Here is a 25,289-nt window from a genome sequence, read left to right as displayed (position 1 = left end):
ACGCTTTTACACCAGACCAAGGAACCTTCCGTCTTGTTTCCCAGCTTTGGAGTTAAGCTGATGAACTTTTTGTCTCTTTTTTTAGCGATGGACCATTAGCTGGTGTACCATTTATAGATGACTATATTTCAACAACAGAACAGGTGAGTGGGCTCCTGTGAAAAGAAAAGGGCGCGAATGAAGTGTTATGTTAACCAATCCCAAAACATGAGTTTTGAACATTTCATAACGTCATTTTATCTATAAGAGTAAAGACCATAGAAAACTGCCGTCGATTTGTTAATTATTCGTGGGTGTGACTCCAAGTTATTTTTATCCTTAGCTCGATTAAAGTTCCAACCGTCCATTGCAGGTACATAAGGTTGTTTTGCAGTAACTGTCAAAATCCCCACGCGCTGATTGGCTCGCAGCTACTGTCTATAAGAGTATAATAAGCTGAATTCTAACCGCATTTTGATTGGTTCTTACTTATGATCTATTGGAGGACAGACGCATACATGACATCACCATTAACAACTTTTGCTTCTTTATTATATAAAAAAAATAGACTATATTGCCGTGCGTCTGTTCAGTAATAGATCACAGAAGACGTCAAAATGTGGTAAGAACATCAGTGACACACTCGGCTGCGCCTCGTGTGCCACTTTTTTGTTAAACAGACAAAAATGACATCAGAAGTAACGCGCGCTCTTTCGTAATCAGTGGAAAATAATACCAATTCCGCTCATACTTTTTCCATGTTGTGGACGGCAGTTTTCTATAAAATGACGCCATAAAATGTTCAAAACTTTGCTGTAAAACCACTCGTTTTACTGCCAACATTTCAAGACTGTTCAATATCTTGCCACTATGTGTTTTCATAGAGTCATTTCTTTTTCCAGGTTGTTGACTACCTTACGAAGTTTTCTGGTATAAAACCAGGTGATTTAGACGCCACAATGTCCTCCAAGCATCTCACCACGTTAAAAACAACTTATCGCAAACTTCGAGCCTTGGTCGCCCGGAAAGTGAAGTTCGTTGGCCATGGGTTGAAAAAGGATTTCAGAGTAATAAATATCCTGGTATGTTAGATTGACCCTTAAAGCTCACGCGCTTCCAATTCCTTTACGAAGCCTGTATTCCACAAGAAAATGTTACTTTCGATAACAATGGTTAAACGCGACATTGATTTACGTTTTTTCATGTGTTTTTCTAGGTACCAAGGGAACAGGTGTTTGACACGGTAGAATTATTTCATCTTGTCCGTCAGCGGTACATCTCACTTCGATTCCTTGCGTGGTATTTCTTAGGTAAAGCTTCTCTTTAAATGCTTAGTGGTCCCCTCTTGCCCTGGTAGATTGGTCGATTAATGACTGATAAAGTATTGTGAGGTTTACAAAACTATTCAATGTCTGCCTTTCCTACAGACTGACTTGGTGGATGAATTATTGACTGGCTGGCGAAAACACTGAGTGACACACTAGCTGGCTGGCTGGCTGGCTGGCTGGCTGGCTGGCTGGCTGGCTGGCTAGCTGACTGACTGACTGACTGACTGACTGACTGACTGACTGACTGACTGACTGACTGACTGACTGACTGACTGGAGGGACGGAGGGAGGGAGGGAGGGAGGGAGGGAGGGAGTGAGGGATGGATGGATGGATGGACGACTGACTGACTGATTGATTGATTGATTGATTGATTGATTGATTCATTCATTCATTCATTTATGGATTGATTGATTGATTGATTGATTGGTTGGTTGGTTGATTAGGCGATTGGTTGATTGGTTGATTATTAATTCTTTGAGTTACTAACATTTTTTCATTATTGTAGGCTTAACAATCCAGTCCGAAACCCACGACAGCACGGAAGACGCTAACACAGCTTTACAACTGTACAGAAAATATGAAGAGTTAACGGGCAAGGGAGAATTTAAAAGAGTTTTAAGGCAGCTTTATGAGGATGGCAGGAAATCTGGATGGAAAGTTGGGGAGACCACTACCGAGTGAACAATCCTTGAAAACACCATGGGACTGCAACCACTTTGAAGGGTGAAAACAGGGGCACCATTCGGTTCATTTCGACGGATATTTGTTGGGAAGGCCTTCATTGTCTCAGAAATTCGGGTTTAGTCGTAGAGAAAATCTGTAACTTTCTTCGGCAAAATTTCAGCTGAAAATTTCGGAACACTGGAAAACTATTTCCTTTCGTTTTCGAAGGGGCAACTATGTCGTTCAAAATGCGATAAAAAGGTCAGCTAGCATTTTCGTAAAGGCGTTAACAGGTAGTCAATTCTGGGAATAAAATTCCGTTTTCTAAGATTTAGCTCAAGCATCCGAACAGATGCATCAGTATAAGCTTAAACAAATGTATCTTTAAAAGGTCACCAACGATTTGGGAACACGCGAGACATCATTTTAAGTATTATGTTTAATTGTTCTCGTTGAGTGCCACAGGTGAAAACAACCCCGAAAGAGCAAAAATGTTACGGAGACTTTGATTCATGGGGGTGGAGGGGGACGGGGGGAGGGTGTCAAATACGGTGTATGGTCGATTACGAAAAGGAGAGAGAGGCCTTCATGCCTTTTTTATGTCAAGACAACTTTGCCATGACTGTACGTTCCTGATTATCAAGACATATTCTTTTATTCTATTCTTACAATAATACAATCAGGTACCTCATGATTGTGATAGGACCAACATACTATAGCCATATCATGTCTACGTTACATGGAGCGTTAACCTCGTTATATTACTGTACAAATGTTGATAATAAACAATCGCCAGTTACACTTTGAAAAATATTATTTATTAAACGAAACTACAAAACAATGGTTTTGTGTTCTCACTGATTCGTTTGCTTAATGGTTCGTTCGTTAAGAAGAAATGGATTAAAGGAACGTTAAAAGTATAAGAACAAAGGAGATGGAAATACACCCGTAGTAGAGTCTAGTAGAGTAGACTAATTTGCATACAACTCGTCGCGGGATTTTTGCTTTTCCTCCATTGCAAAAGCTTTCAAAAATATCGCAACAAACAGGTTCTGTAATTACTAAAGAACGTTTGTAAAAAAAAACATTCAGCTAAATTTCCTAAGGTCAGTAAGGTGAACGCGATTCAAACATGAAAACAGCCTTCTGAACTCTCCGACGGTATCTGAAAAAGTTGGGCCAACGATTTCAAAGTGCTTCTTATCAACACGCGCATGCGCCTGGGGTAACAAAGTCCCTTTAAAGAACACAGGGAAGGAAAAAAACGTACTCGTTCAACACGTGCATTTGAATTCATTTCTGACGCATCACCAACTCCGCGCCCTTTTCCCGTGAAAATATGTTCTCACACACGTTTCTAATCACCATTTGAGGTGTTCCTGGTTTTAAGCCACAGTCTTCATCCATGTTGGCTTTGAAGTACGAATTTTAGCTCTTGCACAGGCATTTATAAAATGGAGGAATTATATTAATCCATAATAAGGGCCCTCACTGAATAAATCACTCCAAATATGAAAGCAACGGCGCCAATAAAGATCAGCAGGATGTCCAAGCAAACTTCATATCTTTTCAGCTTTCTGAACTTTAATTTAAGGTGAACAGCACACGGGAATATGAAGGTAAAAAATGAGGCGAACACGCTCCCAGCAAAAGAGACAACTAAAGCAAACTTTGGAACTAGAATTGCAATCAAAATTGTCGACAGAACCACAATGATGCGAATCAGTAGTGGGCCCAATATCGGCATTCTAGAAGAGACTGTCTCGATCGCTGTAAATGTTTGGAGAAAATCAAACACTGGATAAAGAGGCAGGGCGTACGAAAGAACACAGAAAATAACAAAAATGAAACTGATACTTATGCGCAAGGGGCCTTCGGGTAGATTGTTAAGGATAACTTGATTTGTGTCGGATCCAAAGGAAAGGAACGCAAAGACAGAAAAAACTACTTTTATCACCATAGTTAAAGCATATGCTAGAGCAAGAGCTAAGGTGAATTTGTGTTTTTCACGCATGCTCTCTTCAACTGATGGCAAAATTGGAAGCGCGCCGTAACCGTAAATTAAAATAGAAATACCAATGCTGACACCTTCACTGTCCCAAAACAGGATAGTGTCCAGATCCCACTCGTCCATGTGTTTGGCCCCATACCAAAGAACAGAGATCAAGACTGAGATTAACGCGATGACACTAACGACACTTAACCAGGCGATGTCTGACAAGGATTTCAGAAACGTTGTTGGGAAAACCGCAACTCCTGCAATGAATGTCCACGCGATCACTGTGAGGGGTACTGAGGGGAGGGCGTGACTCATTAGTGATCCACAGAGAATAAGATAGGAAACTGGAGCCAGGTACAAATCCAACTGCACAAAGGCTGTTACTATGTATCCTCCATATCTGTGAGACAGAACCTCTCCTAGTTCTTTGAACGTTGATCTCGCTCTTACTCTTCTTTGCTTTTCGTCCTTGTCGTAAAAACACTCTATAAGAACTTTTCCCGTATACCATAAACAAACTGGTATTACAAAAAATGCCACAATGATGACTATTCCGCCCTCTTTAACGGCATACGGCAGAGCAAGAAAGCCAATTCCTTCGATGAAATTTACGATGTTTAACACGGATTTCCAAACAGACACACTGCCAGCGGAAGAGCGGGGTGAGCTTGTATCTGCCAAGGATGTATCGTCATCATCGGAGGAACTTTCGGCATCAGAGGACTGTAGCTCTAAGATGGCCTGAGTTTCGTCACCAGAAGTCTCACTTTCACTCATAATTCAAGAAGCAACCTACAGTTGAAAGTTATAAACGCCAGTGGAATTCTCTCTGCACGGGAGCTTGCGGAATATCCTTTAGAGGCAAAGAGACAAACAAATCACTCAGATTAAGTATTAACGAACAACCTTCATGTATTACTAATCTACCCTGTGATCAAAGCTTTAAGACAATTCTGTTAATAATAACATAGCTAGTGCTGCGCATAGATTGAATGATGCTTGAAATTCATCTTAAAAGCCTATTTAATATTATTGTAACGTGAAACACCGGCACATTATTCTTGTTTTTCCTAACTTCAGTTATCATGGTTAACACGGCTGGTTTTACTTCCTTATGTATTTCAATTGCCCGCGCATTTTATCTTTGTGCTCAAGCTTTCAGTATTTCTCCGTTACCAATACGTAAGTTGGAACAGAGTAGCGGCAGAAATTTAAAACGGATTCCAGTCTAAATCACCAAAGGAAGGACTGATTTGCCGTCTTTCACTCAACTTTATGCTGTGTCAACAGTCTTTCAATGTTTGAATAACACAATATAGAGGCAGATATTCTCGACAGTTTTTACTGTACTAAGCTCGGTGGCAATGAACTTAATCAATATTTGTTTTGTTTTGAGGGTTAACAAAAATCTGGAGCATGAAGGATTGTTTCACTCTTTTACCCTGAGGCTACGAGATTGGTGGCGAACTCGAGTCCGTCATGGATCTGACAGAGAAAAATAGCCCATTTTACAGTTGTGTGCTAAGTCACCTGGCCTTGGATTGGAAACGAGGCTGAGGATGACCTTGTTTTGATACAAACCTCGCTGCTTTTCATATGTAGATCATGCTCTTCCTTAATGTCAGGGTCGTAACGAGGTATACGGAGTCAGGGATCAAAGGCAAAAAATGGGGTGGGATCAGGGACCACAGGCCCGGAATCTGGGATCACAAGTGCTGCGAGGGGATCAGGGATCAAGTTTTCCGACAGAAAATCAAATATCATAAAATGACAAAATTCAGTTTAATTGGACGGCAAGAGCTGCCACCGTTTACAAATTCAAATGTATTTTTGCGGTAACATTTTGTTACGGTTTTGAACTGTATGCAATACGATCTGCTGGACTAGCTTGACCACAAAACGTGGATATCAAATTGCTCGGTATTGCACTTGGTACTGTACACTACTGATTGCATTTTTTTTTCTGACCAAGCTCAAGAGAGCATATATGGTTTAGAGAAACGTCTAGTCTTCCTGCTAAAGAACCTAACGAAATGCCGGATTCATAGCTCGATCGTGCGTTACGCGCACTAAAGGATTCAAGCTCAGTATTCGATCTCAGCTGTGAGCTGGTGACATCTTACAATTATGTCACAGGGCATAAAAATCAAGACCAGTACAATAGGCCTTCTCTCGGTTTTCAACGCCCTTTTGACGAGTGGGCAGACACGTCTTGAAATAACCGTGTGTTTTTATGGAAATCCGATGCCAAATAATTTTCATAAAAACAACGCTTCTGAAAAATTCATGAATAGGAAACTTGACACTTAATCACTGGTCAGTGTAATCCCGGGTATATAAAGGCAGTTTGGTTTGCTGTGCCGTTGATGTTTGCTAACAATAAAACAATAAGTGCTTTTTTTTAGTACATCTGGCTCACAAAGTTATAAGAGGGAAATCTCTCTGTTTTATAATTCGATTCTATCAACCTGGCATAGTAAATCGAACGTTCGAAAATCGAACCCAATCGAACTCAATCGAACTCAATCCGTGGATTGAGTTCGATTGAGTTCGGCAATCGAACGAAATCGAACACCAGACTTTCAGAAAGTTCGATTTCCGAACAAATCGAATTCAATCGAACAAATCGAACTCAATCGAACTAAATCCATCTGATTGTGTTCGATTGAGTTCGGTTTCCAAACTCAATCGAACACAATTTAATTGATTGAGTTCGATTGGCTCTGGTAAACCTACACAAAGCAAGCAAAAAGCAAGCCCATTAAAGCAGGTTTTTCTTGTACTTTGTTACAATTTTTCAATAACAGAAACCCCATTTATAAACTGTCCACGGCAGTTAAGAAAACAGAACGGAACAGAACAGAACAAAGCTATCATTATTCCCGCGGGCGTATTCCGAAATTGTCGTACCCTTTCCTTTTTTAGCTAACTTACAATTGCTGAATGACAAATCGAAGGGTTACTTTTATGCAAAAATACAAGCAAATTACTGAAAAAAATTCGCCATCCTTGACGTCAAAGCGGCATTCCTGGTAGCCTTTTTGCTACGCATTTGAAGCTTACAATCCACAGCGCATCTGAATCCATTTCTGCGTAATTTCTTCGTTTACGTAAAACACGTGCGCTACACTCCGGACTAAAGTAACTCGAGCTTCCAAGATGGTTAGGGATTTTCAATGTTTTCCTGTTTTACACAAATCACGAATTCGTTCGATTTGGTTCGATTGATTTTTTTTCTTTTCGGTGAGTTCGATTTTGTTCGATTGCCGAACTCAATCGAACTCAATCCATGGATTGAGTTCGATTGAGTTCGATTGAGTTCGATTGAAATTTAGTTCGATTGGGTTCGATTTACTATGCCGGGTATCAATACCAATATCTAATTTCTATCAATTTTCGTCGTTTTGTTTTACTACCGAACGAAATCAAACTCACCGAAAAGTTCATGTTTGATTTTATTCGATTGCCGTGCCAATTGAAAAACAATCGAACGATTGGAGTTCGATTGAGTTCGATGTAGTTTTCTTTCGGATTCGTTCGATTGGCTACGCCGGGCAGATAACCAAAAGCGTGTGAACAAAACGTGATAAATATCCAACACTGAATTGAAGTAACAGTGCTACCGTAGATGATCAACTATTAATTTCTGCTTGCTACTAAATCACTATTTACAAGCTATTATAGAGGTATTTTCTTGTACTTTACGCGAAAATCCCAAGGCTTTGAAGCGATAAACATTTTGAATATTTAGATCCAATTAGCATATTGAAAGCGGGTGTCTACCGCAAACGGAGACCGAAGACCGAATTAAGACCGAAGACTTCAATCTCAACTAAAACTACAGGAGGAAAAAATGTGCTGGAACGCTTTGTTGGACTCTAAAACAATGAAATCGGAAGGTCGTCGTTTTGTAGAAATGCCCATCCCAAACTACATAACTGATTTCATAGTTTTAGAGTCGAACAAAGCGTTTTGGCGAGAGTCTTCGTTTTGTAGTTCGAGATGGGCATTACTGCAAAACGAAGACCCTACCGATTTCTTTGCTTTAGAGTCAAACAAACCGTTTCAGCATGTTTTCTTCCCTTGTAGTTTTAACTAAGCGAAACTTTCCACTTCTATAAAGCAATAAACATATTGCAATTTTTCCCGAAATCATTGTGAAAACAGGAAAACTGTTCGCCAGTTTCGGTCCACTTTGCAAGAAGCGACCTAAACCTGTTGCAAAATTAAGACCACACAAATGTAAGATGAGGGTTCTGGCGCAGCTCCGACAACCAATCCAGTTTTACCCCGAAAGTCGGCTCCCAGGTTCGCCTCGCTTCGGGATAAACAGCTTGGTTGTCGGAGATGCGTCCAGAACCCTCATCTTACATGTGCGCGCCAGGGTTTTTCGCATCGAAGAAATGTTGCACCCGCTGCGCCAGAGGTTTGCCCATCGAATGTCTGCACTTGCATACACGGTACGCGCCAGAATTTTTTCCTATTGAAGAAATATCTGCACCGATATATAGGCCAAGATGGGTGCCGAAAAATTCACGTCCGATGTTCTGCGGATGTTTTACGGAGGGATAACTGAGGCGGAAAACAGAAACCCGCCTCGGCCGTTACGACCTGATTTGGTTGTGACATATGATACGTTCTTGGTGGTCCGAAATAACCTTGAGGAATGGCTTCGTGTTTGGAGAATGTCTTTGTCCGAAGGAAATCCGAACAACAAAGATCTTCTTGCGTTTGCGAGTGAAAACAAGGCAAAATACGTCGATCTCATTGAAAACAAAATCAGAAAGTTGCGAAGAATCAAAGTCGGCTTTGGGCTGAAAGCGATGTTTTTATTTTTAATCGAAAGAAATGACGTAACAACCGATTACATGGAGCACTTTTTCCAAGAAAACTAACCCCACGCCTTCAACTAACAAGAGGAGGACAAGATCGAAAGAGAATTTGACACATTTATTGACGCAGTAAAGGGTGAAATTGAGTCCTGGTCTGCAAAAGGATCGGGATGGGTTCTTGAAAGAATAATGCTCGCTTACGTCAACTTTGCGCGCTATCAGCCATTGCGCAGAGGAACTTACTTGAATCTTCCACAAAAATTGAAAAGCAAGAAAGCGATAACCAACGTGCGTACGTAAACGCAATAACGAATGTCTGAAGTGGGCACTCAGAGCTTCTTTATTTCCACCAAACGATGGAGAGGACCGCAAAGGCCAAGCAAATATCTGGTTAACGATGGAATCAACTATGAACGTATCGATTTTCAAACCCCTTTGCGATTAATGTCTTTGGATGGGAAAACGACTGCATCATTGTCCACAGGCTGAGCAAAAAGTCAGTTGGACGAAAAACAACTCTACTGTTTTGTGAGGCGCGTGAACACTCTGCTCTTCAATCAGGCCAAAGACAGAAACGAAAAGCATTTTTGTATGATGTGTTTGACCGGCTCTTCAAGAGCAGACTTGCTAGAGACTAGTATTCATCGCAGCCGTTTTTTGGGCTGTCACGCAAAGCTCCACCAAAAGAAGCGGCTTCAACTTTTCTAACTTAAACAAATTCAAAAGGGTGACGAAGAGAGAACACAAGATGAGCTAACTTCTGCGATTTCAGCTTTGAAATCAGAGCTTTGTACTCACCCTGGAAGAGCTCACCGGCGAAATCATCGAAAATGGCCTTCGTGGTCTTGGCTGAAGGGGTGTGAAAGAAAACAATCACCGCCACCTTCTCCCGGAAGGAAGCCATGATGCTCGTCATCTTTTGGCCAGCACCCACATACTGAGGCCGGCGTGGCAGGCAGAAAAGCCCAGATTCACCAGCTGGCCCGTGCGCTCTTTCACATCTTTCGAAGCAGCGCAGTCATGGAGGATCAAGAGCGTATTCGAAAAGGCGGGAGACGATTTTCAGCCAGATTTCCACTTTGTGCTGCTCGAACATCAAGACGAACATTTACGGGTCATTTTCACATATTTGGTGAAGGGTCGTGTTGTACTTGAAATGTCAGGCAGATCAGCGTGATGTAATCGAAATTTTAGCGGAAGGGGCCGAGAAGCTGGTCCACCACGAACTGAGATTTTCCCGAATTCGTAGGACCAATAATGAGAGCATTGAACGGGATGTTTCTCCGCTCCATTGCTATATTAGTATTGCACAGATTACTATTGTGCCCCAGAATGTTCATCTGCAATCGCTGATGACAAAGACGTGGCATTTTACATTGCCCGAGCCGCTGGCGTTACGCTCGAGCTCAAGCTGGACCCCTTCTTTGGTGTTCACAAGCCAGGTGCCGCTGCCATGCATGGCCTGGTCAGCCATCGAGTGCAAATCGATCAGCAGCCCGAACTTGTTGTCGGTTTAGAACTTTGCGAAGTTTATGTGTTGCTGTTTTTTTTTAGGCTTTCCAAAGAAGCGGTGGACCTCTTCCCATATGTCTTTGCCCTCGATGGTGTTGTTGTACACCATGTTGGGCTAGCCGTTGACCGTGATGCTGACTTTGGTCAAGTGTAGGCTGACGCTCTGTTATGAGCCCCTGCTGCCTGCAACATACGGTTTGACGAACAGCAAAAGAATACCTTTAAGCAGCCGCCTTCGTGGATTGACACGAAGGTTGATCCCTTTTTCGGTGCCTTTTGCAAAGGGGACCACTGCATCTCGCATCACGTGGTGGTAAAGGACCTCCTTGCCAGTGTAAAAATTGCTGTACGCTTCGTCCGCCAGAGCCTTGCTTCTGATTGTTTCGTACTGGAGCTGGATGTTTTTCAGCTTGTATTTGAGCTTGGTGACGTCTTAGCCTTTTACAACTTGGGAAACTGGGGCGAGGATCAACTCAAACACAAGATAGTTGAAGAGGGCTTGGGAGTAAGAGACTCCGGTATTTTTTCTTCAAAATCGTTTTCAGCTTTTTTTCCACGTTGCCACTGGAAGTTTTCTTGTCCGCCGCCCCTGAGCGGATCTTGGAGAGGTCCTCGCTCTGGATGCCCTCGAGCGGCAAGTTGTCCCGCTCCTCCTGCGAGAGGAAATGGTCCTCCTAGATCTTAAAGATGTCGTACTCCACTGTGTGTTGCAGTATGGTGCCCGAGTACTTCACAACCAGCTTGTCAACCAGCGCGCTTGTGACGTTTTGCACAAGGAAGTTGCTGTCGTGGCCGCCAGTCAAGTCAATGTCAAAGAGCAGCTCGAGCGAGCTGGGTACGAGGACCTTGCTCTCATCCAGCTTGGGGACCAAAACGTACAGCGTCTCGCTGGGGCTGGCTTCGCCTCGATCAAAAGTGATGCGCTTGACTGCACGCTTGGCTTTCATGGCGCCGAGATTTTTCTCGGTGTGCGTTGGGCGAAGGTTCTCTTGCTAAGACATGATTACATTCGTAGAGAAACATTTTTCATTGGAAAATAGAAGCGCAGATCGCAGATTGCATGGCAGAAGGCGTTTTTCACAACCACGTTTTTGACCCGGACGATCTGAGTTTGGGTGACCGCGATGAAGACAATGACGATAGGGACCACAGCCCCGACGCAACAAATACTTTTGTGCAGGGCTCCACGTCCACCCCCGGGCCTCAGGGAGAGCACATTGAGATGGAAACGAGGCATCACAAACAGGTGAGCTGCCAGGCACGTCCTTTGATGAAATCCCTTAATTTATTGGGTTTTTCATAAAGATGACAAACCGGCGATGCTGGCCAGAGCAAAAGAATATTCATAAAAAGGAGGTTCCCCAAAGTGGACTTCGGAAAATTGGGCCCAATCGGTTTCAGCAAAAAGAGTGGCAATGAGACAAAAATTGTCTCGTTCGGTGACAGGAGTTGTGAGACTTAAATTTTCAAAAAAGATGGCAGGGGTCCTCTCAAAAAAATGCACAGACAAGTTCAAAACATCCCGTGGGTCAGACGCTGAATCTCTGATTGCAAGTTCGTATTGATGCACATCAAGAAGAACATGGCTCGAATCTTGAAAGTGAAGCAGAACTGCGAAGACTGCAGCAACTGAAAAAGAATTTCCAAGGTGATCTTGAAAATAAAAAAAGAGAGCTCGGGGCTCTTCAGAAACAGGTTAAAAACAAAGAAAAGAAACAAGCGCGGGTTGACAGACTCAGAGGCGCCCTCTCTGCGAAAGAACAAGATTGAAACACTTTTGAAGACAGGCTCAACACCACGAAACCCCTCGATGAACTGAATGAACAAGAGGCTGAGCTCCGGCGCCAAAATGAAGAAGACATAGCGCTCATCGACGATGAGAACACTTCTCCTTTGGAAAGAGTGGCTGCCTAGGAAAGAGTCGCACAAAGAGAAGAGGAGCTTGCTCTGTTGAGAACAAAGATTGAGGAAAGAGAACGAGCCATACCGTTTCGGGAGAGGATCAAAGATATCTTCAAAAAAATACGGCATGACGGTGGCCTCTGTCTTTCTTGCCGCAGGCGTCACGATCGGTGTGGTCGTCAGCTCCATCACCAGCGGGTTGAAGACCCTTGGACCTCGCCAAAAAAACGGCTAAGCTTCTTCCGGAGCTGCTCGGGTCGAGCGCTGTTTTCCTCTTCAAAGCCGCTGGGAAGGCCATTGGTTTTCTGCCAGAGCACACCTGGCTGCTGATTTTGGCCGCCGTGGCCTTTGTGATGGAGAAACATATCAAAAAGCAGCGGTAACAGGCAGCCAAAAGAACAACAGGCCCACAACCGCAACCACGCCAACAGCGACAACGACATGTCGTGAGACTAGCTACCGGAACCAGCCGCTGGAGTCGGTTCTTCTTCTTGCTACTTTGTTTGAGGCGGTGGAGTCAGGCTTTTTGTCTTGGCTGCAGGCTTTAGGCCTTTTTGTGCCTCTGTTGCGGCTTTGTGGTTCGGATTCGAGGGGTTGCTGTTTGGCTGGTTCACTTTTGGTTCCCTCCTGGCCATCAGTTGGAGGCCTTCTTTTTTTGTGCTCTGGTTCACCCCTTGGTTTATCCCGAGCTTCATCCCAGCGCCGGCTTGCTTGAGCTGGTTGTTGTATCCGACTGTGGTTTTTGCGTTGATGACCATCCGCCCCGGCATCAGCCATGCGCCCAGGCACACGGCGAGATTCAGCCTGACCTTGGCTTTGTCCACCGCCAGCTGATACCGCTCTTTGCCAGGTCAGGCTAACGGATCACATCTTGAACCAGGACAAGAAACTCGGTCCGCGCCTCTTTTGCCCGACCCCCGAGTCCAGAATGCTGCTTTAAACGTTGACCTGAGACCCCAAAACATAGTTAACGAACGCTTCAATGGACTGGTTCAGCCCTGGGTGTACCGGAAGTCGGTTTTGGGGTCAACCCCGAAGTCTTTGGTACGACGCCTCGTCATACTTGTTGTCATTCGGGTTGAACGTGGGGTCATCGGAAAAGGCGGAGAAGTTCTGAATCCCACCCATCTGAAACAGGATCCGCCTGGCAGTAAAATAGACGTGAAACCGGTAGACAGCTGTGACCTGTGGTGGAATTGTCGGAGTGGTCTTCGAAAATTTCTCGAGAAATCCCGCAGCTGATAGTCGCGCACCAAATTGCAAAGTTGAGCTGTTGCGGCCAATAGACCATGGTCGGTCCGCCAAGCCATTATTTCGACTCTGCCCTGAACGGTGTGTAGTTTGGTCTGCTGAAAAATCTCTCTGAACTTTGTCGTTAAAAATTGGTCTGGGGTCACGAAGATGTTGATCGGTTTGCTGAAAATTTCTTTCAGACTCGGGATTTTATTGTAAAATGGCATGGCGGGAATTGAAACGCTGCTACCTTTTAGACCGCTTGGCGACAGCTCGTGTGGAAACCCAACAACGTGCTTGTCGATCCTGAGAGCGTCTTTCATTGCTTGCGACCAAAATTTGCTGTCCAGCTTTACCACACTTTGAAGCAGGTAGGGGCCGCCGCCTTTGAAGAAAATGTCCGCCGTCGGCGTGTGGTCTTTTTCAAAAGAGACCTTGGCGAGAGATTTGCTCTTGTCGGCGTTCGGGTACTTCTTGTCAAAGGCTGCCCACACCTTTTGCTTTGCGAGCTTGCTTTTCATGGCAGTCTCATTCGACTGATACCACGAAATAGCCCACCTTTGGCTGAAGAAAGCGTGCTCGAAGTCCATGGTGATATAAAAACCGATTTTTTTAACTGAAATGTTTTTTTTGGCCTTTGCATACAACTTAATTCGAACCCCTACACCATCTATTTTGACGAGCCAGCTCCGAAAGCGTCTTTTGTCAGGCTTCTTTCCCGCTCGCTTTTCAATTCGTGGCTAAATTTGAAGCGTGATGGACAAATTTCTTTGTTCGATCTGAGTGGTGTCACTTCTCCCACTACTGTTTCTGCGGGGCATTACGCCCTAGAAAAAATGGAAAAATCTTTTCAAAAAACGAGACGTAAAATGAACCACCGAAATAAATACGACTGTCGGAGAGATGGCAATTAAGAACTTGGAGGGGACAAAAATCCGTCTCGACAGGTACCTGGTCAGGTTTCTTGGCATATCCCGCGACCTAAAGATAATTACATCCGTCAAACGGCTCACAACACTCTCCACTTACTTTGTTCACTGCGATTTGATCGATCCGGAACGCAATTCGATGAATGGGAAAGCATCAACCCTTCTTTGCAAAGTTCTACATCAGAGGGGTAGCGTTTGAAAAGGTCCACTATCAAACGGCAGAATACCAAGGCTTTTGTGACGTTTCGACGGGTGAATTTGTTCAAAGATGAAGGCGGGAAGCTATCTGATTTTCGCGGTCAACCACTTCAGTTCAAATTTCGGATTAATTAAAAAAATCTTCGGATTTTATAGCCATGTCTTCAGCAAATGTGTTGCCAAGTGCACCGCCTTGCGAAAATCAGTGAAGTCGAGAAGGAAATCTCCGGTGAAGTCGATCACTACAGGCTTGTCCTAAAAAAATACAAAAAAGTTCGAAAAGTGACTGTTCACGTCGCTGCGATCTCTCTCGGGGGTTTGACGACCCTTCTCTCTTCAGGCACGATTGCGGCCTCGCTGACCGGTGTAGGTGTTGTGGTCGGAGCTCCTATCGAGGGGGTTGCGGCTTGTTCGGCGCTGCTGCCACTGTATTGAGCTCTTTAAACAAGAAGCTCAGTGAAAAAAAAAGTGAACAAACACGCCACGATTCACTCGCAGGCCGTTTCGAAGCGCGACACTATCGACTGGTTGGTTTCTCGCGGTGTCGACGAAAATATCGTCTCCCACAAGAAGTTTCAACATATCACGCGCGAAAATCAGAAGTATCACGAAATCAAAGATTCTTTGCGAGCTCGAACTCAGCCGCCGACAAAAAACGGCTCGCTTCCCGCGGAAGTCGAAAAAATCCCGTCCGAGGTCCGCAAAGAGCTTCAGGAGGGGTACCGAAGAAAACTCGAGGCAGCACACGAAGCTTTGAGCTGAATTTTTCAGTCAGTTATACGAAGAGCTGACAGAAAATGCTTGCGTTGGGACTCGCCGTTTGCTTTCTTGCTTTGCGGTGCTTCGGTGTCGAGCCTTTGCTGGCTGAGGTCAGAGAAGTGGCGAGAGACGCTATTGGGGCTTTAGAAGAAGCTCGTGAGAACCCACTGAACGAGGGTAAAATAATTCGTTGTTCATCAAATTCGGCCCGCTATGGTTATTTTTTTTCTCGTTCATTCAAAAACCAGGTGATTCAAGCGATGATAGAAGCTAAAATAACAACCGAGCGGGAAAATTAATCCGTTCTTCATTAAAAATTCAGTCGATCCCACATTCCTTTCCTCCAATTCCGATCGGCTGTGAAAAAAAAGCTACTGACCGATCGGCATTTTATTAGCGCTTCGGCATTTCGTGAGCGTTTCGGAATTTCATGAGCCCTTCAGAATGTCTAGGCGAAATGGAAATTAACGGGTGGATTTCTTTCCACTCTTCACAGTTCGCTTTAACGTGCCACCTAACCTGATCTAGCAAATAAAAAAGAAACTTTATGTTTTTTGGGTGTAAAATCAGGCAGCTGCTTCTTATCTTGTGACGTCAATGCTTCGAATGAAAACAATGAAAGGGGGTTTCCCTGCTTGACCGAGCATGATATTAATAATGTCTAATTTGAAGCAACTGGATTGTAGGGTAGTTTCGGATTCTCCGTATAGAATGTCTAATTATGTAGTATATTCGGATGCAAGCGCCACAGGGTGTGGTGCTTACCTAGATATTAATGGCGAGCAAGTTTGTAATAAGCAATGGGATTTGGAAGAACGTAGAAGAAGTTCTACGTGGAGAGAGTTATCTGCCATATTGAAGCTCTTATGTGAAGTGGTTTTCTGATAGTCAAAGTGCATATAAAACCATACAAGTGGGAAGTATGAGAAGTGATTTACATGCTATTGTGGTGGAGATTTTTCAGTTCTGCGCCAATAATGGTATAGAGTTAGAGGTCCAGTGGATCCCTCACACTGAAATTGAGAGAGCTAGTCGTATTAGTCATATCATTGATATAGATGATTGGCAGATTTCAGCCGATTGTTTCATGTCCTTAGAGGAAAGCTGGGAGGTTCATTCAGTGGATTGTTTTGCTAGTTATTATAATAAGAAGGTTTCCAAGTTTTTCTCTAGATGTTGGAACGAAGGTTGTAGCGGGGTGGATTTTTTCGTGCAAAATTTGGATGGTGAGAATTGCCTCGTCTTTTCTTCCCGTAAGCCTTATTGCTAGAGCTATAATTCATTATTTGCACGTTTTCAGGGCCATTGTCGCTATAGTCGTGCCCTTTTGGCCTTCGTCATATTTCTGGCCCATTATTTCTAGGAACTTTCTAGATTTGTAGTAGATTGTAAGTGTTTTGGTGCTACTGCCTCAGAGCAAGGGCGTAACACCAACTCGTTTTTGGGTAGTGATAGGTTCACTGGGTTCACCTTGGCTGTTCGTATGAAGTTTTCTAAAGTCTCTTTAGCTTTATTTACATAGGACGCTTGTCCATGTATTTTTCAGTGGACAGAGGCACTGGCCTGATTCAGTATTATTACCGTGACAATTATTTTTGTGGATAAGAGGCACTGGCCTGAGTTTGGTATTGTCACAATGTTTTTTGTGGATTAGAGGCACTGGCCTACATTGGTATTATTACAATGTTTTCGTGGAAGCGCTTGCCGTTTTGTCATGTTCCGGCAGAAGTATTTTTGCAGCATGTGACTGTTTTGGCGGTCATATTTTCTGTTATTTCTTTTTTTTTTTCTCGTTACAGGTATTTGTCTCAGACCACGGTTGGAGGTGTATACCCGGTTAGTGAAAAGCCAGACTTAGGAGAGCTTATTTCCATATTGCTGAGGTCTAAAGCGGATTCTACAACGAAGAGACACGAGAGAGAGATTTCGAAGTTTATTGAATATTGTAATTTCCCCGGGGTTCGGCCGGTGCCTCCTTTTCCTATTGCGTTTATAGTTGCTTATTTTTTTAAGGTTTATAAGCGCTCATATGCCTCTTTCTATAGTTATGACTCACGCAGCTCTTAAGTGGTTTCACTCGTCCGGTCTAGGTAACGGCGCTAATCCGTTGGATAGTTCTATTTGTCATAAGTTGTTGGAGGCTGCTAGGCGTGATAAGCCAGTTAGTGTTAAAAAGGCGCCTCTATCTGCTGAGATTATTAAGACTATTTTCGTTAAGTTTGCTGATGCTTCTGGTAATCTTAAGGACATACGCGTTGCTTTTATCTGAGCTCGTTAGGCTTTGCGGAGTTTTTTCGTTATAATGAGCTGTAAAATCGCGCGCCCGTACATCTGTTGAAGTTTGTCCTGATTATCTTAGAGTGTTTGTTCCCAGGGCTAAAAAGGACATTTATCGCGAAGGTTATTATGTTTATATTAAGAGGTTAAATAGCGAGTATTGCCCAGTTGCGCTTTTGGAAAAGTATATTTCCATGTGTAACATTGATCTTTTCATTTCAGTTGCTCTTTTCCGTCCAGTAAGATTTTTTAAGCCCACCAATTCTTACATGTTATATAGAGTTAAATTATCATGTACCAGATGTTGAAAAATCTTTAAAGAGTACCTTAAGGAATTAGGGGTGGATCATAAATTGTACGGTCTTCATAGTTTAAGGTCTGGTGGAGTCACCTCTGCCCTTAGTTGTTATCCTAATCTTTCAGAAAGGGTACTCAAGCTTCACGGACGGTGGAAGTCTGATATTGCGAAAGATATGTATATTCTCGAAGATGTTTTTAAGCGTTTACAAGTAACTAAGTCAGCTTGGCTTGTAAATTAGCATTTACTTAGTCCGATTCAGTTTATTTGTGTTATTATGACTGTTGGTGTGAATCTGAATAAGCATCCAGCCATCAATTTGTTGTATTTAGTTATCTATGTTTTCAAGAGGAAAATAATTTACGTTCGTTTGAGCGTAGCGAATTAGAACGTAAACATTATTTCGTTCAGCCGTGCTAAACCGTTCGATTTTGCCCGATTCGTTCTTCTTAATATAATCCGAACTGATGTTCCCTAAGCCGCGTTTATCTAAAAACAACGAACGTTCAAGAGTTTTTTTGAGATTTGATGTGAATAGAGTTATTTTGCTGCTCCTCATTTTGTTTGTCTAATAGAGTGTGCTAATTCAAGTTTAATAAAGTCTTGCTGTTATGGCCGATCGCCTCTCACTTCGTTTGTCCGCGTTCGACTGCAGTGATCTCCTGGGAATACATCTTTTTCATATTCAGATACTTGTCGATTAAAATCGATCAAATCCAATTTCTAACATTGAAAATAGATCAAAATCGATAATCACAAGAAATCTTGCGATCAATTTTATTCGATTTCCGACATTTTTGGATTGATTAGTATCGAATTCGATCGACATGCAACGATCTACGTCTATCGACTTTCGAAATTATCGACATGTTGCGCCTTGGATTTCGTCGTAGTCGTGAACGTTAAGCAAAGGTGAGCCGGGATAGACTCCAGTTTTGAAACACATGGAAACAGAGCCCATCTCGCCCGCAAATATAGTATTTTGAACAAAACAAGACCTTTACGATTCGTTCTCGTTCTTCGCAAAAAGGGGCTTCTAAAATCGCCACATGAGCCTCGTCCCAGCCTAGATCCGCTCGCTCCCTCATTTTTATAGCGAGATAATCCTTGAGAATCCTCTCCCAAAGCTCTGGTGGGAGGTTTTGAATACCCTTGGAAAGGGTTGGCGGCTCTGCCGACGTAAGAGGCAGGATTCTGTTTTCCGCTTGAGTTACCCCCCCGTAAAACAACCGCAGAACATTGGACGTGGATGTTGCAGCAGCCATCTTGGCCTATATACCGGTGCAGATAATTCTTCAATAGGAACAAATTCTGGCGCGTACTATGTGTGCAAGTGCAGACATTCGATGGGCAAAACTCTGGCGCAGCGGGTGCAGACATTTTTCGATGGGCAAAACTCTGGAGCAGCGAGTGCAACATTTCTTCGATACGAAAAACCCTTGGGCAAAGATGTAAGATGAGGGTTCTGGACGCAGCACCGACAACCAAGCTGTTCATCCCGAAACGAGGCGAACCTGGGAGCCCAGTTTCATCCCGAAACTGGTTTGGTTGTCGGAGCTGCGTCAGAACCCTCATCTTACATGTCAGTCAGTAGACCGCATCCTTTTATCCGGCCGAGATCCACGCTCTGAACACTGCGATAAGTCGAGAAAGCAATTCTGCCCCACATCATTGCGAAAAAGAGGAACATTTTACTTACCGAATACGATGAAACACTCCTCCAGCAAATATGACAATGAATACGGAGAAGCACAACCCGTTAAGGGTAAAAAGAGGAATGGCTTTGGGGAATGGCATGTGGCATGATCAGCTGCGAAATGATATAATTATGCGAAATACGATTTATGCGGGGAATGAAAGGGGGTCTTCCACTCAAAATTCATTCTCGCCCCCAGAGCTCCAACGTTTTTTTCTTTTTAATTGTTGAACGAGTGGCTCTGGGACCAGCCAAAACTATCTCTGTTTTTCATTGGCTGTCGAAAACTTGATGCGCTATAAGGTGAAAAATCCTACGCTTCTGTGCATTGGTCTTTATAATTACTTCCGGTGAGACGCTTGAAATCGTGCTATGTAAAGAAACAAATAATGTAAATATTTGGTCGATAAATGAAAAGTACATTCAGTTTAGCGCAAAGAATTAGCGATTTGGATAAACGTTCATCAAAGGAGACGCCTGAAATATTTTCGGAAACTGGATGTTGAAATATTGCGCGAAGTGTTTCAATTCTTCCAACTGAATAAGGTACCTTGCTCTCCATAAAAGCCAAGGCGATCATTGGCATCTCAGAGGAGAACTGAACGAAGAGTAAATCATACTCTGATCTTTGTACTAGCACAAGTCAGGAGTGATGTAGCTCTCAGTTTCGAAGGTAAGTGCCTCTGACTCGGCTTTATTCCTTTGCCCAGAAACACGCTTACGGCCAAACAGACAAAACATTTCGATTTATAATATTCGGAAGTACTGTACACAGTCCCACACAAATAATAAAATGCTGAGAAAAATTGAAGTTTCCTTTGTTGGCAATAATACAAGTAACTATCTGTGATGTTTTAGGCGGTTTATTCCGAGGAATCTCACATTCTGGTTTAAGCTGACCACAGATTCATTGGATTGTCCTGTGCAAAGTAATGTAATTTGGAATTAATTTAATAAATAAAAATAAATAAGTGCAAACCTTACAGAAGCTCTACCAACTCACAGATCAGAGGCTAAGCAAACAGAAGCTAAAAAGCAAATTAAAGATTTGTTCTTGGATTTTTCTTGTACTGATTAAATGTTCTTCTCGCTTCCACTGGTTCACCCAATTAGTGCATTGTTTGCTTTTAAAGAATGGTGGCTTCTTATGGGTTTTGTGAAGGGAATAAGAATTAGGACTAAGGGACTTATGTAAGTCTTATTTAATACTGAATATGTCTGGACAATCCATTAACTTCCAATTAAATAATCACTTTCAATCAACAGATCACATGAGAACTGCACCCTTTTTGAGTCACATGGAAATTATGGCATCTCATTTTTCTGTTGAGAATTAAAAGCAACGTAACTGAACTGATAACCTCCTCAAATCACAACCCCTGATGGCCTGTTTACACGGAGGAAGGATAGATTTGTGGCGTTTCCGGATTCACCACAGAGGAAGGATAGAGGAAGGATACATCCGTGACTTTGCCACTGCAAGGGTCACCTGGCAGTACTTTGTTTCTTTTTATTGTTGTTGTTGCGTTTTGACATGTGCTTTACATGTATGACATCTAGCCACTTATTAGTATACATCCCATCTGTTTGCCTCTTTCTCTGTGAGTTATCCTTCTTACTTGTTTTAAATGTTGTTTTTAGATGAAGAACTTTCTCCCTGTGTTTAACAGTTACTACACTCAAGTGACACCCATCTCAGAAGGAAAACTGTCCTAGAATTGAAAGGTTCTAGTTCTTTTGTATTCAAGTCTGTTACTAATTTTAGTTGGTCTTGTCCTTGAGTATTTTAATTGATGCTTCTTAGACACTTTTTAAGACATCTGAATTTGTTTTTTAATATTTATTTTATTACTCATTCTATTTTATAACAATTTTTAAATTTTGCAAGTGTAAATAAATTTGCTTTAAGCTATTGATCTAAGTACAAAACATTTTTTCACATTTTAAAGTTTCAAATGGAATAGCAAAAGCTCCAATGGCAGGTCTCATATTTTTTTTAGTAGTGTGGGGAACGTCTCTGACTCTATGAAAGACTGTTTGGCACTGTAAAGGATACTATCAAAATGCCTCTGTGGCAAACAGAGCTGTTTGATTTAGGTTAACCTACCTGTAGCTGCCAATGCCACCTTAGCACATTTTATTTTTATTGTTTATGAGAACAAAAAAGGAAATAAAATGCTGCTTGGAGAGCAGACCACGAGGCCACTTGTAAAGCTAATTACAAGGGCTCTGCTCCATCTATGGAACGTGAGGGTGCCTTGAGGATCTTCTCCCGGTCTTTAAATAAGCAAAAGATTATGTACAATGAATATTATGAAAATGGGGATAGCAAGAGCTTTAACTTGGTTCAAGACAGCTACTAAGTGTTTGATGTTGAGGTTCAGAAGAAAGAATGTGTTGGACATGTGCAGAAGAGACTAGGAACTGCTTTACGAAAGCTGAAAAAAGAGAAAAAAGGGTTGGGTGGAAAAGGAAGATTGACAGATGCAATGATTGATAAGCTGCAAAATTATTATGGAATTGCCATCAGGAGCAATACAGGCAACCTACCTGCCATGAAGAAAGCAATTTTAGCCAGCCTTTTTCATTGTGCCTCTTCAGCAGATAGGAATTTGCACCTGCAATATTGCCTAGAAGAAACAGACAGCTGGTGTGGGTTTACGAGGGACAGAGCTAACAAAACAAATTTTTTCAAACCTGGTCCTGGTTTGTCTCTAGACATAATTGTTGAACTAAAACGATTTATGCCAGCTTAAGTGATCAGCAGATGCCTGGATGGCAAATCTCAAAACCAAAATGAGTCCCTAAATGGAATGTTTGGGGAGCGTGTATCTAAAGATTTTTTTGTGGGTGCCGAAGGTTTCCAACTGGGCATTTATGATGCTATAGCCCATTTTAACATTGGCTCAAAGGCTTGTATCAAAGTATTTGGCAAGCTTGGAATCTCTCCTGGAGAATTTTGCATGACTGGCTGAGGACAGTCCCTACCCTGCCATGTAATAGCAGTAGACACAGCTTGTATTCACAAAGGACCTTTGTTTAATATTTAACTGAAACTTTTGAGATTGATTTTCTCGATTGCCCAATTTTCAGAATATAGCTAAATGCTAAAAGAATATCTTAAAAAGTATTTCCCTGATTGATACCAAACTAATAATGAACAATTAGTTGTTATAACGTAGTTTTATGCTGTGAACCTTAAAAATGGCGTGATATCTTCTCTTATGACACTCTCTTTATTGTTTAATTATCTTGATGCCTTTTATTTTTCCAAAACTGAGAAAAAATAACTAGATAAACAACTTTAGACATCTAAAGTGTTTGGATTTAGAGGTTAACAGCATAGAACTATTATCATAAAGTGTACTAGTGTTTATTTCATGTGAAAAAGTTTAGTACTTTTTGAGATATTCTATTTAAGACAACTACCGTTGTTTTCACTGTTGGGGGTCCATAGCATGGTTACCGTAGCAACAGCATGTCAATCAAAGTTGTCATTAGTATCACCAAGTGATGATCTGACCATTGGTACAAAAATAATTAGTCGACAACAAATAGGGAAATTTTTCGAATTTTGAGTGGAAGACCACATTGTAGAATCCAACGACTGTCCAGTACGACAAGAGACGTGTCATGGAGATTGAGAAAGAACTTTACGGCGGCTTAGATCATTTTGAAGGCAATGGAAGTTCCAAAACTTGTTTATTTCGAGCCAACAAAATCGCTGATCGATGACACTCGTAAACTGAAAATTACGTATTACAACGTAACGAAATCAACAACTAAAGTACAATAAAACAAAGCAAACTAACTGTGACTTTAATGCATTTTGGGGGTGGGACCCTAAATGTGTAACAACAAACTGAACAAACCTAAGTGAAAAGCACATAAGATATAAACCTTGCAGAGATGTAAATTCGAGCATTTTCGTAAAGGCATTAATAGGTAGTAAATTCTGGGAATAAAATTCCGTTTCCTAAGATTTACCTCAATAATCCGAACAGATCTATCTGTATAAGCTTAAACAAATGTATCTTTAAAAGGAACGCGCGAGAAACCGTTTTGTTTAATTGTTCTCGTTAGTGCCACAGATGAAAACAACCCCGAAAGAGCAAAAATGTTACAGAGACTTTGATTCATGGGGGGTGGAGGGGGACGGGGGGAGGGTGTCAAATACGGTGTATGGTCGATTACGAAAAGGAGAGAGAGACCTTCATGCCAGAAATTGTTGTTATGGCAAGACAACTTTGCCATGACTGTACGTTCCTCATTATCAAGACATATTCTTTTATTACTCGGGCAGTAAGGAGGACCGAGTTAAGGTTTCGGTAGCATTATCAAATTCTTTTTTCTTTTTGGGGTCGCGATGGGCCGAGAGATAAGACTTCGGGCCACGAATTATTGTTCTCGGTCTCGTTTTTTTGTACTCGGCTGGTACGAGTTCCGTTTTCTGTCGTGTTATCCAATTCTCTAATTCTCGGTCGCGTTCTTTGTTCTCGGGCCGTGAGGACTGTTTACAATATGCGAGCCAGACGTGCAAAGCATGAACAAAACACGCGAGGCATGCGAGGCATGAACAACCCCAACATATACTGCTAACCGTTAAGCTAACCGGAGAGCTATTTAAGCTAACCTAAGTGTTATTTAGGCTAACTGGAGTGCTCTTTAGGCTAACCAGAGTGTTTTTTAGGCTAACCTGAGTGCCTCAAGGTTAGTTTTGTTTAACCAAAAATTTGGCAACTAAATCAGTCTATGACCTTGCGGGCCAAGATAGATAAAGATGTCTCACGTTTACTACAGAAAAACAATCAATTTAGAAACAGTTTCTGTCTTCTAATGAAAGTTGAATAACAAATACTTTCAACTGAATTCATCTAAAAATATTAACAGCGAAACATTGAAAAACGTACAAGGATATAAACATACGCGTGATGCGTAACGTTACTAGGGAGGTGCGGCCCGGGCGTTCAAACCCTGACCCTGTTTAAGACACAATTCCAACCTCGTTCCCAGGGTCTCTCATCTTCTCCTCTCTCGCTTCGGCGGGAAGATGAGAGACCCTGGGAATTAACGAGGTTGACACAATTTTCCGATTTCCCTATCCCGTTAAAGACAGAATTCAAAATTTTCAGGCCCTTTCTAAGACATTTAACCCAAAATCACACCCTGTTTAAGACTAGAATGAAATAAGAATACACTAGTTTCTTACTGTATTTTAATGCATTGGCAATCACAATCTGTTTAAGCCATTAGGTCATGTAGGGATACCCTGTTTAAGACAAAAAGTGATGAAATAGATACCCGTTTAAGACAAAACACCCGGAAAATTAAACCATACCCTATCAGGCCGCACGTCCCCGTTAAGGTCACATAAGAGAGTAACCCCCCCGCCCAACGGGTCTAGATCATACCAAAAATTACGATCCGTCATTGACCCGGCGTCACATACATATTAGGACTGTACAAATGGTTTCTGTCTCTAAACGAAAGGTGTAAACGTAAGGATTAAAGCCCGGGGATTATAAAATTATAAAAAAGCATTCGTATGACAAATGTCGTTTTCCCCTGTATTTCATTCTAACTGCAAGAAATGCAATTCTATCTGGTGGTTACTTATTGCCTCACTATATATCTGTATCTACCTATTTGGTAGCCTGCGAGCAAAGCTCTCTTGGGGGCGGGA

At 42.3% G+C, this 25,289-nt stretch overlaps 2 protein-coding genes and 1 pseudogene across 2 annotated transcripts in view; 2 read left to right on the top strand and 1 right to left on the bottom strand.

Annotated features, from left to right (window-relative positions):
• LOC146483317 (PAN2-PAN3 deadenylation complex catalytic subunit PAN2-like) overlaps nucleotides 1–2,476 on the top strand; it is a 34,568-nt gene extending 32,092 nt beyond the window's left edge. The window contains exons 29-32 of the mRNA XM_085106047.1: nucleotides 86–143; nucleotides 882–1,061; nucleotides 1,196–1,289; nucleotides 1,814–2,476. Of these exons, the coding sequence (XP_084962173.1) occupies nucleotides 86–143; nucleotides 882–1,061; nucleotides 1,196–1,289; nucleotides 1,814–1,989 (508 nt within the window). The 3' untranslated portion in view covers nucleotides 1,990–2,476. The remainder of the gene's footprint in view (nucleotides 1–85; nucleotides 144–881; nucleotides 1,062–1,195; nucleotides 1,290–1,813) is intronic.
• A 962-nt stretch (nucleotides 2,477–3,438) lies between these two features.
• On the bottom strand, nucleotides 3,439–19,715 carry LOC146483315 (vesicular inhibitory amino acid transporter-like). Its single transcript, XM_085106048.1, has 2 exons — nucleotides 19,610–19,715; nucleotides 3,439–4,823 (listed from the first exon to the last, which is right to left on the bottom strand). Exon 2 carries the CDS (start codon nucleotides 4,745–4,747, stop codon nucleotides 3,440–3,442), a length of 1,308 nt encoding a protein of 435 aa, XP_084962174.1. The 5' UTR covers nucleotides 4,748–4,823; nucleotides 19,610–19,715; the 3' UTR covers nucleotide 3,439.
• Nucleotides 15,993–18,151, top strand: LOC146483316 (uncharacterized; annotated as a pseudogene).
• Nucleotides 19,716–25,289: the final 5,574 nt, after the last annotated feature.

Source organism: Pavona decussata, unplaced genomic scaffold, assembly GCF_977016875.1.
Source record: "Pavona decussata unplaced genomic scaffold, jaPavDecu1.1 SCAFFOLD_39, whole genome shotgun sequence".
In the NCBI taxonomy this organism is placed as follows: domain Eukaryota; kingdom Metazoa; phylum Cnidaria; class Anthozoa; order Scleractinia; family Agariciidae; genus Pavona; species Pavona decussata.
This window is presented reverse-complemented; position numbering and strand designations above follow the sequence as displayed.

Bases quoted from the DNA above. Each gene is read 5' to 3' on its own strand.
- LOC146483315 (XM_085106048.1), bottom strand. From the start codon at position 4,747: ATGAGTGAAAGTGAGACTTCTGGTGACGAAACTCAGGCCATCTTAGAG.